At 38.1% G+C, this 14,024-nt stretch overlaps 1 protein-coding gene across 2 annotated transcripts in view; it reads right to left on the bottom strand.

Annotated features, from left to right (window-relative positions):
- The window catches only part of LOC126484032 (uncharacterized), a 144,207-nt gene extending 132,734 nt beyond the window's left edge, over positions 1-11,473 (bottom strand). Inside the window, exon 1 of one of the 2 annotated variants that reach the window (XM_050107364.1) lies at positions 11,420-11,473. Coding sequence is in view for 1 of the 2 variants with exons in the window: in XM_050107363.1 (XP_049963320.1) it covers positions 11,256-11,258 (3 nt within the window). In the remaining variant the exon portion in view is untranslated. Of the gene's footprint in view, positions 1-11,255 lie in introns of both variants that reach the window. The other variant, XM_050107363.1, reaches the window with a different exon arrangement.
- Between the last annotated feature and the right edge of the window lie 2,551 nt (positions 11,474-14,024).

Genomic DNA, 14,024 nt, shown 5'->3' with positions numbered 1-14,024 from the left:
TCTATACTGAACATTTTTACCATATTGTTTACTTCTTGCCAAATGTAACAATTACACATACATTGGCAGCTGAATTATTTCTATTTTCCTTTATGGACGAAAAATCTAGATACAGTGGAGGTCAATGAGTGAAATGGAAAGAAGACAAGGATTTCTTGACAGATGGGTAAGGTAATATAAGTATTAGCAGAAAATGATATAACAGTCCAAGCAGAATTTGTTATGAATAGAGAGGTAGGGCAGAGAATGAGTAACTGTGAACAATCCAGTAAATGGTTGTTCTCATCACAATTGACAGCAAATCAACACCAGCAACAATAATTCAGGTATACATGCCAACATCACAAGCAAAAGATGAAGAGACAAAGAAAGTATATGAGGATATTGAAAGGGTACTTCCTTACGTAAAGAGAAATCTAACAGTAATTGACAAGAATAATATACAGAAGAATGGAAAAGAAAACAGAGGATCTAAGAAAGGAAAATCGAGGATGGAATAATGACAATCTTATGAAAATGATAAGACTTTACCATATAGTGTAAATGTTGAATTACACACAGGCACAACAAAAAGACTGCTAAACAAATAAGCTTTAGGCCAGAAAGCCTTCTTCTGCATTAGGCAAAACGTGTGTGTGTGTGTGTGTGTGTGTGTGTGTGTGTGTGTATGCGCGCGCGCGTGTGTGTGTGTGTGTGTGTGTGTGTGTGTGTGTGTGTGTGTGTGTGTTTGTTGTCTCGTACTGAAGAAGGCTTTTTGGCATAAAGATTACTTGTTTAGCAGTCTTTTTGTTTGTGCCTGTCTGTGACTCAACATTTCTGAGTAGCAATCTACCCTTTTCTTAATTTTGTCAAAACTGAGCAAATGTTCAATGATGAGTAGTTAGGTTTTTGGAAAATTAAATGCACCAGAGAGGGGGTCTGAGGTTGTGGTTGACAATGGAAGCAAAACTGAATAAAAATCAAGGCATAATCACAGGGTTTGTCGAACTAGAAAAAGCTTTAGATAATTTAAAATAGTACAAGATGTTTGAAATTCTGAGAAAAGCAGAGGGAAGCTGTAGGGAAAGACGGGTAATATACAATGTGCACAAGAAACACGAGAGAATAATAAGATTGGAGGATCAAGAACGAAGTGTTTGGGTTACAAAAGGTGTGTGGCAGGGATGTAGTCTTTTGCCCCTACTGTTAAGTCTATATATCAAAGCAGCAATGACGGAAATTACAGAAAGGTTCAAGAGTGAGATTAAAATTCCAGGTGGAAGCAAACAAGGATAAGATTTGCTGATGATACTGATATCATCAATGAAAGTGAAGAAGAATTACAGGATGTGTTAAATGGAGTGAACAGTCTAATGAGTACAGGATATGGATTGAGAGTAAGTTGAAGAGGGATGAAAGTTATGAGAAGCAGCAGACATGAGAACAACAAGAAATTTAACATCAGAATTGAGGATCACGAAGTATACAAAGTTGTGGAATTCTGCTACCTAGGCAGCAAGATAACCCAAGACATAACGGAGCAAGGAGGAAATAAACAGCAGACCACCACTGGCAAAGAGGGCATTCCTGGCCAAGAGGAGTCTACTAGTTTCAAACAAAGGCCTTATATTTGAGGAAGAAATTTCTAAGAATCTACGTTTGGAGCATAGCATTATACAGTAGTGAAACATGGACTGTAGGAAAACAGAAACAAAAGAAAATCAAAGCATTTGACATTTGGTGCAACAGAAGAATGTTGAAAATTAGGGGACCAATAAGAAAAGAAAGGAGGATGTTCTCTGCAGAAATGTGAGGAAAGGAACACATGGAAAACACTGAGAACAGCTCAAGAAGTGGAAGGCCATCAATTGCTAGAGATTACATTTCTCATGTTATTGCTAATGACATTTTGAGAGAGGATTGTTGAAAAATACGTGAGGTTGCATATCAGGCCAGGCTGTCTGTCACTTCAGTTTACAGAATCATAACTGAAGAACAAAAAGCAGGTTGCAAAAGAATCACAGAAAAATGGCTTCAACATTATCAAGCAGGAGGAGAACAGTTCCTGAAAAAATATTTGGCATACAATGAAACCTGGATACGAGATTTCGAGCCAGAACGGAAGTCTCAGTCATCGCAATGGAAAAGTTCTGACTCTCCTGCACCGATAAAATTCTGCCGCCAACTCAAAGGCGGAACTGATGATGATCTTTGCGTATCACATTAATGGAGTCATAGCTAGAAACAGAGTGCCTCAGGGGAGTCTGTAACTGGCACATACTAGAAGCTGTTTCTACAAAATGTTCTGCAGCCAAAAATTCATCAAAGAAGACCTGACATGCTTGCAGCTGTTGTCCTCATTTTGTACCCAGTGGGAGACAGCATATTGCCCTACCAGTGAGAGAAAACAATCAACAAATATGGATGGGAAATATTTCCCCATTCACTATACAGTCCTAATATGAGCCCATCTGTCTTTTATCTGTTTCCAAAATTGAAGAATAATTCCATGGAAAACATTTTGATACAACTGATGAAGCTTCCAGTGAGGTGACCCAAGTAATTAGACAACTCAATAATGAAAGTACCCTATCCAGAATACAGAAGTTGCCAAAATGTTGGGAAGTGTCATAAGCAAGACTGGAGATTATAGTGAAGGCCTGTAAAGGTATTTCGTGAAATAAATTATTTTATTACTTTCTATCTTACAGTGTACAGAACTTTTGAAATGACCATCATATTATTGTAAGAGAACAGGAAGAAGGTGAAGATGAGATCAGAGATACAATACTGTGAGAAGAATCTCATGAATTACTGAAAGACCTAAATGGAAATGTGGCCCTTGGTGTAGACAAAATTAACTCAGAATTATTGAGATCCTTTGGAGAACCATGACAAAATTATCCCATCTGGTGTGCAAGACAAGAGACAGGCAAAATGCCGTCAGGTTTGTGGAAGCACATAATAATTCCAAGCCAAAAAAAGGTAAGTGCTTACTGGTGTGATTACTACTCACTACTCAAGCATCAGTTTAAGAAGTCATAGTTGCAAAATATTGACTCAAATCATTAAAACAAAATAAAAAAATAAAAACTGGTGGGCAGTGGGGAAGATCATTTTGGGTTTCAGAGAAATGTAGAGCATGTGAGGCAACACTGACCATGTGACTTTTCTTGGTGAATAGATCGAAGAAAGGCAAACCTGCATTTATAATATTTGGTGATTTAGAGAAGGTTTTTGACAGTGTGGACTGCACTACACTTTTTGAAATTTTGAAGGTAGCAGGGAGAAAATACAAGGACCATAATATTACTTACATCTTGTACAGAAACTGGATAGCAGTTACAAGAGTTGAAGGACACAAAAGGGAAGCAGTGGTTGAGAAGGAAATGATACAGGATTGTAGTCTGTCCTTAACATCATTCAACCTGTATATTGAGTAAGCTTTGAAGGAGACCATGGAGAAATTTGGAAAGGGAATTAAAGTTCAGAGAAAACAAATAAAAACTTTGCTGTTTGTCAATGACACTGTAATTCTGTCAGAGATGGCTAAGCACTTGGTAGAGTAGTTGAATGGAATGGATAGTGTCTTGAAAAGAGGTTGTAAGATGAACACCAATAAATTAATACAAAGGCAATAGAATGAAATTGTATTAAAGTCAGGTGATGCAGAGAGAATTAAACTGCGAAATGAGATGCTAAAAGTAGTAGCTGAGTTTTGCTATTTGGGGAACAAAATAACTGATGATGGTCATAGTAGGAAAGATGTAAAATAAAGACTGGCAACAGCAAGAAAAGAATTTCTGAAAAAGAGATATTTGTTAAGATCTAATATAAAGTTAATTGTTAAAAGTATTTTCTGAAGGCAAGGCCCCTGTATCTGGAGTGTAGCCTTGTATGGAAGTGAAATGTGGATTACAGGCAATTCAGACAAAAACAGAATGCAAGCTTTTGAAATGTGGTGCTGCAGCAGAATGCTGAAGATTAGACTGATAAAAAATAAGTTACTGAGTCAAACTGGGGAAAAACAGAATTTATGGGATACAAAAAACGGCAAAATCGAATGGAAGCAAGGATAAGGAGTGAATAACTCCAGGGATTAAAGTATCCTGTGATAGGAAGAGAAAGCTCTACATAATTCAGAGAAGAAGCTGTAGCCAACATTTGAAACTCCACTAGTATTGTTGACTCCTCCACTGTTGTTAAAAAAGCAAACTCATGTACTATACTCAAAAAATAAAACACTCCAAGAATAAGGCAAAAACCATTGCAACATTATTAAACAAGAAACAAACAAAAGTAGTAATGAAACTGAGCCCCAAGAAAATACCTCTGGCAGAAATGGTGACATTCTCAAATCATTGGCTAGTAAATTCAATGATTACTTCCTCATGGCAGTAGCAAACACTGTATGTAGTATTAAACAACCAAATACAGATTTCTTAGATTTACTTATATGCACCACTGACAGATACGCCCGTTAGTTTCAAAAATACAATGCATAAGGAGATTGCAGAATTCATCCTAAAAAGTAATAATTTAGATGGTGTTTCTAACAATATATTACAAGGTCATGCTGACTTGAAAGGACTACCATTAAGTTACCTTTGCTCTCAATCAACGACCCAGGGCTTATTTCCTGACAGACAAATATACTGTAATAATTCCCAACTACAAAACTAGAGATAAGGTCCAATAGAGATAAGGTCCTATATCACCCCTTCCAGTCTTTTCAAAAGTTTTTGAGAAAGTGGCTTATGATCAAATACTGACTCATTTGACTGAGTAGAGCTTGATAATTGACTCTTGGTTTGACTTTTGTAAAGGATTCTCCACATGGACAGCAACATAAGACCTCACAAATGATTTGCCAGCAAAGCTAGATAAGAAAAATTATCCTGCTGGTATATTCACTGATCACAAGATTTGATTGTGTGGATGACAAAATTCTACCTAACAAACTGAAGTCTTGTTTGATTCTCCGTCCGGAACACAGTTTTAATCTGCCACGAAGTTTCATATCAATGCACACTCCATTGCAGAGTGAAAATCTAATTCTGGCCACATTTTTCTTGTGTGACATAATGAAGGCTTTGGACCACAGCAGACAGTGAGCTGCAGTATTTCTGGATTTCAAAGAAGAACATCACTCAGTACCACATCTATGCTTATTGTCAAAAGCACGGATGTGTGGTATATTGGGTGGAATTTGTGACTGGGTTGAAGATTTTTTGATAGTGAGGATGCAGCAAGTTATCTTGGATGGAGTAATCATCAGACGTCAAAGTAACTTCAAGTGTGCCATAGGTTAGTTAATAATTTCGGGTCTAGTGTAGCAGGGGATACAACCCGTCGGCTTTGGACAATGACGTCACAAGTCGCCAGAGAGCAGTTTACCATTTTCGCTTTTACTGTTATGTTTCAGTTTCGTTTTTTTACTGATTGCTTAATAAAGTGGATCTGTTTATTCTATCTCGTGAGATTTTTTTTTTTTTTTTTTTTTTTTTTTTTTTTTTTTTTTTTTTTTTAAAAGCCAAAAAGCACTTATCAGCCACTGAAGGGAGCTACAACACTAAGAAGAATCGCTTCTCGATTGGCCACTTGTGACGCCATTGTCCAAAGCCGACGGGTTGTATCCCCTGCTGCACTAGTCCCATAATTTCCATGTTCCATAGATAATTTTGCACAATGAATCATAATGATGTCATTTTACTTTGCTGTCTATCAGACATTTTGTATCACTGGGTAAGTGATCAAAAATCTCTTGACATAGAATTGTGCAACATTTTTGTGCTAAAGACAACCTTAATACAAAGTAATAAATGCTATTTTTCCTTCTGGTATTGTAGTTATGTACATCACTGTGTCTTTCAAATTGCAGTGGAGTATTTACAACAAACGTCATGAGGAAATAAATATATTGTGAAGCACTAGCTGGAATGCCCAACTCCTTAAACAGATTTCTACAAGACACTTATTATTATTACAGTACAATTTTGAGCAATGAAGACTTTCTTCCTTAAAGCTGAGTTATCCCAGGACATTATTCCATATAACATTATTGAATGAAAATGTGCAAAATATTTTAACTTACTGATTTCTCTCTCCCCAATATTTGCAATTATTCTAAGTGCAAATGAGGCTGAATTAAGTTGTTTTAGGAGCTGCAAAATGTGATCTCTTCTAGTTTAAATTCTCATCAATATGGAAACACAAGATTTTTTTATTATTCTCTCACAATGAGTTACACATATATAGGTGTAACACTCTCAGATGTGCAGAAGCAAAGATTTATGTCTTTTTGAAACTGAAGGTGAGGCCATTCGCAAAGAAACAGTCAATGATACTTTTAAGAATATTGTTTACCATCCTTCTGTTTCTGTGTGTATGCTTGGACTGGTTACAATACTTCTGTCATCTGCAAAATGAAATAATTCTGCTCCTTGTATATTAGATGGAAGATCATTTACATATGTAACAAACAATGGTGGGCCTAAGACTGAGCCTTGTATGTATTATAGAATACAGAATTCTAGTATACATCACCTGCTCAAAAATTTTGTAGAATTTTTGTCAGGTTGGTAGTAGGTATTGACATCTCTCTTATCACCTTTCTTACGGAGGGGTTTATCAACTGCATGTTTTAGTCTCTCTGGGAAACTGCCTTGAGTTAGTGATGCAATACATATTTCAGATTAGGCTGGGCTTATTTTATGGGAGCAAATCTTCAGTACTCTATTGGAAACACCATCAAAACCAAATGAGCTTTTATTTTTGAGAGAACTTCCTTAATTTCAGAAAGAGAAGTTGATGATACGTCCATATGCTGAAGTTTTATAAGAGTTACTTTTTCAACACATTGCACAGAATTGTGTTGGGACCATCACTTTTCATATTGTATATTAATGACCTAGAGAACAATATTAAAAATAACCTCACACTTTTTGCAGATGATGCAGTTATCCATAATGAAGTACTATCTGAAAGAAGCTGCATAAATATTCACTCATATCTTGATAAGATTTCAAAGTGGTGCACAAACTGTCAACTTGCATCAAATGTTCAGAAATGTAAAATAATGCACTTCACAAAACGAAAAAACATAGTATCCTATGACTATAATATCAGAGTCACAGCTGGAATTGGCTAACTCATACAAATACCAGGTGTTACATTTCGTATGAACATGAAATGCAAAGATCATCATAGGCTCAGTCGTGGGTAAGGCAGGTCGTAGACTCTGGTTTATTGGTAGAATACTGGTGAAATGCAGTCAGTCTACCTGTGTCCTCAGCTCATACACGAGCAGTCAAGTATTCATTCTTTGCATGCTCCACACGTGAATGGACTGGGAAGAAAACCTTGTAACTGGCACCCTCTGCCATGCCTAATTCTCATTGGTTTGCATTGTGTGGATCTAGAATCTTGTCTCCATAATGGAAATCACAGGGTCTCATTAGCAGACTCTATCTTGGACACGAAAATAACCTTAGAATGGGAGAAGGTAATATGTGGAGAATGACAAAAACTGGTGCTGGTCCCACTCTTGATTCTAACCTACATAAACAAAGCTCAGAACTGTAATCTTTGCTGATGACAACACAAGTGTTCTAGTCAAGGGACAAAACTCAACACTTCTAGGTACAGATGAGAGCTTGAAAATGCCTGCAAATGGTTCACGGCTAACAGTTTAAGCCTTAATCTCACAAACAGTCCAGCTGAATAACAAGTTAAAACAGAGTGAATACTTGGAGAAACTATTCAAAGTGGAAGCTAGTCCCTTAAAAGCATCTCTGAACTGTGTTGACATAGACAACAGTTATGGCTTATTTCACATATTTTCATTCTGCATTGTTTTAAGGAATTATCTTCTGGGTCTGTGCATCTAAAGTAAATAAAGTGTTTGTTCAGTAGAAGTGAGCAGTGTAAGAATGTAGTGTAAATTAAATAACTGTACATCCTGCAGATGCCTTTCTAAGGATCTTGGACTCCTTGAACCCACTTCCCAATACTTTTACTCCTTAATGTTTTTTGTTGCTGATAATAATAAATAAAATCAGTTTCAGATTAACTGTTATAAATACTGTCAAAACACAAGAAACAAAACTAATTTTCATGTAGAGTTTGCCTTCCTGTTCAGGATTCAGAATGGAGTTAATGTACTCTGGTGATGAGGTATTCAACATGCTCCCATCTAACATACAGCTGAAATTAGAAATCCATACCAGTTACCAGTTAATAAGAATATTAAAAACATATCATGTTAGCCACTCTTTCTACATGTTACCTGAATATCTTGATTCAGGTATTAACTGTAAGCAACAATGTAACCAAAAGTGTTTGTAATAATGCTGTATGAAAGTAATAATGTACTATGAAGAGCACTCAGCATTTACAAACATAAAAAAAAATCAAAACAATCTTTGAAAAATACCACTGTAATCAAGAAGGACAATGTTCATTTTATGAAATAACTCATTTTCCGTAAGTTTCATTGGATCGGAAACTCAGTGTACCAGCACATCGAGTAATCTAATGACAGGCACACATTTTCGTACTAGGCTACATTAATTGACAGGACTGGTAGTCAAAGTGTTAACTTCAATTCTGATGTATCATATCACATCTCCAAACTTTATATGTTATGAAATGGCATATAACTCATGAAATGAAAGGTGAGAATAAATGTGGTACGTGCAGGCTGTCAGTATCGTAATCTACAACTCCCCTCTCCCCAGAAGACAGTGGTTTACAGATTGAACAAGTGGGAGATGGCCCCTAACATCCAACAGGAAGCACTTTAATTATGACGACTTCTGTCACTCCCACAGGACAGTCGTCAGAGACTTATCAGTCTGTCAGGGCAGCTAGACATCGGAATGTGGTTTGTATTACCTTCTCTTTACTTGTGAGTGGTATAGGGTAATGGATTGGGTACTGGGATCAGCAAGTTACTTGACAACAGAGACTAAGCAGTTTCAAACACCAATATCTGAATATAATTAACAATAACCTCAGATCAGAAAAAACATTTACCAACTATATCAGAGATTGTAACCTGGATGTAGGCCTATCTGCATTATTTTTCACACCTCCCCAAAAATCAACAAATAAACTACTTTATTTACTTCCAGTTACAACAAGCAGTTATCATCTAATTAAGTGCTCTGGATGCAACTAGACATTAAAATTGGGTGGGAAGGGCTCATGTGATGTACTATCTCTAAAGTTGCTGACACAAAATGCTAGAAATGACAGACTGAATGATATCCCAGAACTGCAAGATAACAAGGAATCAAGTGACCATTACGTGAATGGTTGCATCAGCCGTACACACTGTCTACTATGTGATGCACTGTAGCACAACAATGCCCTGTCATACAGAAAGAAAACGTCATTTTTGTCATATGGGATCTCTACTGCAATAATGTATTAATCAACTCGTGCCAATCAGAGACCAAATGCAAAACATACTGGCAACATTTAATGTGACACACAAAGATGTTTGTGCTCTTCTGCAGGAAAAGTGATTCTCATATGATCCCGGAAAATAAAAAGCTGGGAACCACTTTATATATAGAGTACCCCAGCATAATCTCCTTTCAAACAATGTGAAGTCTGCCATATCAAAACACACATCACTGGTGTCTGCCAAATTTTTAAAGCATTGTCATGCAAGATCATACACAGATCACATAAAAGCACAAAATGATTGGAAATTTAAGCCTATATATTCTCTACATCCTGCATATTTTCTGGATCTATCACAAGATGATAATCAGTAGAAACTTTGATTTGCCCAAGACTCACTAGCAGACAAGATGTTCTCAATAAATTGTGAAATGTGTGATGTCATTGAATGATAGGTTGTTGGTCAGAAAAAAAGTCGAACTACCTTGTGGGATTTGGTCAGTAATTTCAGTGGCAAGTAATCTCAACAGCCCAAATATTTACTTGAAAAAAGCATGACAAAATACACACTACACAGACAACAGAATATCGGCCTGAACAGTTTTACACAGGACACAGCAATATGATCACAGCAATGTGCATAAATAATTAACTTTATACAAATGAGAACGACACAGGAGTAAAGTAAAAAAAATGTGGTGTTCTGAAAATGCATTTAGCTGATTATGCTGCATTAAATTCTTAGTTAAACCAACAGAAGTATGTCCAAAAGTAACATACAATACAGTCTAGCTCAAAACTTGCAAGAACCAGGGAGATGAAGTTTTAAAACAGAAAACATTTACAATTCAATAAACACCTAGGCCTACTTCTTGTTGTTCCAAATAAGTCAAACAAGAATGGTCATATGCACTCCTCTATGCCAATGAATTGTTTCTGAATTCCTTTAGAAATCTATGGATAATTCAGTCATCTTCTGGGGACTACAAGATGTCTGCAGCATTCAGGACCAGGCATGAGGCATGTCATCAATGATGTTAATGAAATCATTGATAAAATGAATATCTGATAAGTCATTAAGTCATATCAGGTGCCACAAATTTATCTACGTAAGCACAAATCAAATGATGGAGAGACAGGAAAAAATGTGCTCACTGGCTTAACGAACACAGGTCATCTGCTTGTACTGAAGAGCACATACGAGCTTCAATACAGCACTGGGGACAGCTGATAATGACGATGAAAAGGTTTTGTGGGTGTACAACAGTACGGTCTGTAGTGCCCGAGCCCAAAGAACTAATAAGAATCCATGAACACAGTAAACACAGATCTGAACAGAAAGAAACATTTAATTGGTCTGCAAAGGTCAGGAAGTCAGAAGACAATGACATTAGCCTAAATCTTGACAAATATGAAGCCATGAAAAATACAGATCCGTTTTGCGTTCATAAATAATAAATTATCGCAGACACTTATTCACGGAATAATCAGACTGAGCTTGCAATCGAAGCAAATACATAAGTTGCACCGACCTAACGCCAGTCTGGGAAGGGAAGCCTGGAGGAGCAACAAGTCACCAGCAGATGTCAAGACACTGTCAGAGAAAATAAGGGCAGTTACTATATTTTCAATCATTTTTCAGTACACAGTGGATTCAAGACTTACAATAATATTCAACCCCCGGCGATTTCGAATTAATTTTAAATGCACTTTATTAGGTAACACGCTTACGTAAAATGAACTCTGATTCTTTGTTATTTACAAAGGATTTTGCTGTTTACCATGAACTGTTTACAATAATGTGGTGAGTTATGACAACATCCATGTAAACATTTCTTGAAAAGTGTTTGTTTACTTTAACTCACCATCTGCTAAGACACTAACTACCGCAACAGGACCAACTCTATTTGGCTTAGCTGACATTGAGGCATTATAACCTACGCAAGGCACACGCAAGTAAATTATTTTCAAAACGTTCTACGTTTATTCTATCGTACAAGCTACAAATTAAAATCTTCATCAACTTCACCTATGGTTTGTAAATCAACGATGTACATTTTAAAGTTTCAATTTTCAAACTTTGGTGGAGATCGATTGACTAATCTCGGACGCTAATCGGAGTGAAACATCGATAGATTGCAAGTTTGCAAGTAACGTGGTGAAATTAAATAGCTGTTACCAAAATACTTGTGCTTTCCGGGGGTTGTTGTTTCCTACGAGCTGTAAATTTGCTTTTCAGTTAACTACCGACAAAGGCTGCTTGCATCGAACGGGACAGATGATCTGGTATTCTAATGCGACACATTCTGTGCGGATAAAGTTACTCACATCTATCGTGTTATGGCGAATATTAGAGATCCACTGCATGAATTCTACGCATTCGGTGTGGAAGAAAGCATAGGTCACACTTGTCTACAAGAAAAGTGAGAGTAGTAATCCATAGAGGTACGTCCAATATTACTTGACATCTATTTGTTGCAGAATGTTAGAACATACTCTGTCTCAAATGTAAAGAAATATGTCGAACAGAATAACCTTCCTCATGCCAGATGTTGGCAACTAGATTTAAAATTTCATAAATGTTTAATGTTTCACTTCACAAAACGAATAAGACTTGTATCCTATAACTTAAAATCAGCGAGCTGCCGTCGGAACTGTTAACTCACACAAATACGTGGTGTAACGATATGTAGGTACATAAATATGTAATGATGGCATAGACTCGGTTTTAGGTAAAGCAGGTGGCAGACTTGTTTCAAGGCACAAAGGAATTAATTACATTTAAAGCAACTGCATGCACTGTTATGGCATGCTTATCTACACGCTACTGATGAGGTGCCCTACTCATTATTCTCATTACTCACGGCGTTTCGCCGATTCCCGTAAGAGTTCAAGCACAGTATGTCTGCACAGAAGGGCTCATTAGCCAGCCTTGCCTTAATTATATGTGTAGTGTCTGCTCATTTAGACATGTCTGAAAGAATAGACAGCACATACCGGTACTGTGTGTAGACTGCTTCATTTAGTATACTAGGGAATTGCAATCAGTCTATAAAGGAGATTGCTTACAAAACACTCATTCGACCTAGCCTAGAATTTTCCTCAGAATGTGAGGGGTCCAGTGCAAACAGGAGTAGTATGGGACATTGACCACATAAAAAAAGGGTACCACTGCTGGTCATGGACCTATATGACGAATAGGAAAACATCACGAGGTTGCTGAAAGAAATGAACTATCACACTTTAGAAAAGAAATGGATACTATCGCAGAAAGCCGACTTATTGAGTTCCAAGAATCAACTTTACGCGATAAATTTTGGAATGCATCACAGCCCCTGGGTATTGCTCTTGTAAGGATCACAAAGACAATGTTAGACTAAGTGTAGCATGCACAGAGGCGTTTAAGCAATCATTCCTTCCGTGCTCCATTGGTGAATGGAATGGGTAAGGGCCCTAATAACTCGCACAAGTGGAAGTACCCTTTGAAATATATTTCACATTGGATGAAGGTTTCTCGGGTCTCCGGCCGGGTGGTAGTGTTGATATATCGCGACGTTTCGGGAAGTGTCATTCTACTCATCTTCTGGCGAAGTGTCGAGATTCGCGGAGAGCAAGGTATTTATGTGCGTTGTCACCCCCCCTCCACTAGACCTCGGGAGGCTGCGGTGGACGCGGTGGTGGGGGCAGCGGTCGCCCCCGGCGGCCGCGTTCGGTTCTCAGTGTAAGCATTCTGTCTGCGGCGGAGGACGTTCGACGGGCGCGCTCCCGACGGATTGCCGCTATCACAGGGTTCCATGCTGCGCTGAATTGGTATCCCTCATCCCTGTTGACCAGGTTGTTGTGAATCTTTATTTCTAGGGATGCTCTGATAGTACTTTCCTAGAAGCCAAATGCTCGACTCAAATGGCTCTGAGCACTATGGGACTTAACTTCTAAGGTCATCAGTCCCCTAGAACTTAGAACTACTTAAACATAACTAACCTAAGGACATCACACACATCCATACCCGAGGCAGGATTCGAACCTGCGACCGTAGCGGTCGCGCGGTTCCAGACTGTAGCACCTAGAACCGCTCGGCCACTCTGGCCGGCCCAGATGCTCGGCACAGCATCTTCGTGTTTTCGTTTATGCTGTGTTCTGCTATGGTTGATTTTTCTCTGTGACGTAGTCGCACACATCTGATATGTTCTCCACAGCGTTTAGATGTACAGCGCTGTGCTTGTCCAATGTATTGTTTACCATTCGCATGGGATGCTGTATATTTGTGGTGTGTAAAGCTTCAGCAGGTCTTTTGCAGAATCTAGGAGCTCCCTCGCCTTCAGTGGCAGGCGGAGAACGGTTTTGATATTGTATATGCCAAAAAGTCATGCAATTTTGGCATAGAGCGGACCCACGTACAGAAGGAATTTGTCTTCTTCTCCTTCTGGGGTTGTCGCTGCTTCCTTCTTCCTTTTAAGCGCCCTGTTGAGCTGCATTTCACTGTAGCCATTTTGGTGGAAGGCTTCCCTCAGATGTTTCAGCTTGGATGGTAGGCTGTCTTTGTCGCAGATGGCGCGCACCCTATGTACCATGGTTATCAGTACTGTTTGTCTTTGTGCTGGATGGTAGCAGCTTGTTGCATGAATGTATAGGTC

This window comes from Schistocerca serialis, chromosome 6 (assembly GCF_023864345.2).
Source record: "Schistocerca serialis cubense isolate TAMUIC-IGC-003099 chromosome 6, iqSchSeri2.2, whole genome shotgun sequence".
NCBI classification, from domain to species: Eukaryota; Metazoa; Arthropoda; class Insecta; order Orthoptera; family Acrididae; genus Schistocerca; species Schistocerca serialis.
The sequence above is the reverse complement of the archived record's forward strand: the minus strand, read 5'-3'. Positions and strand labels throughout refer to the sequence as shown.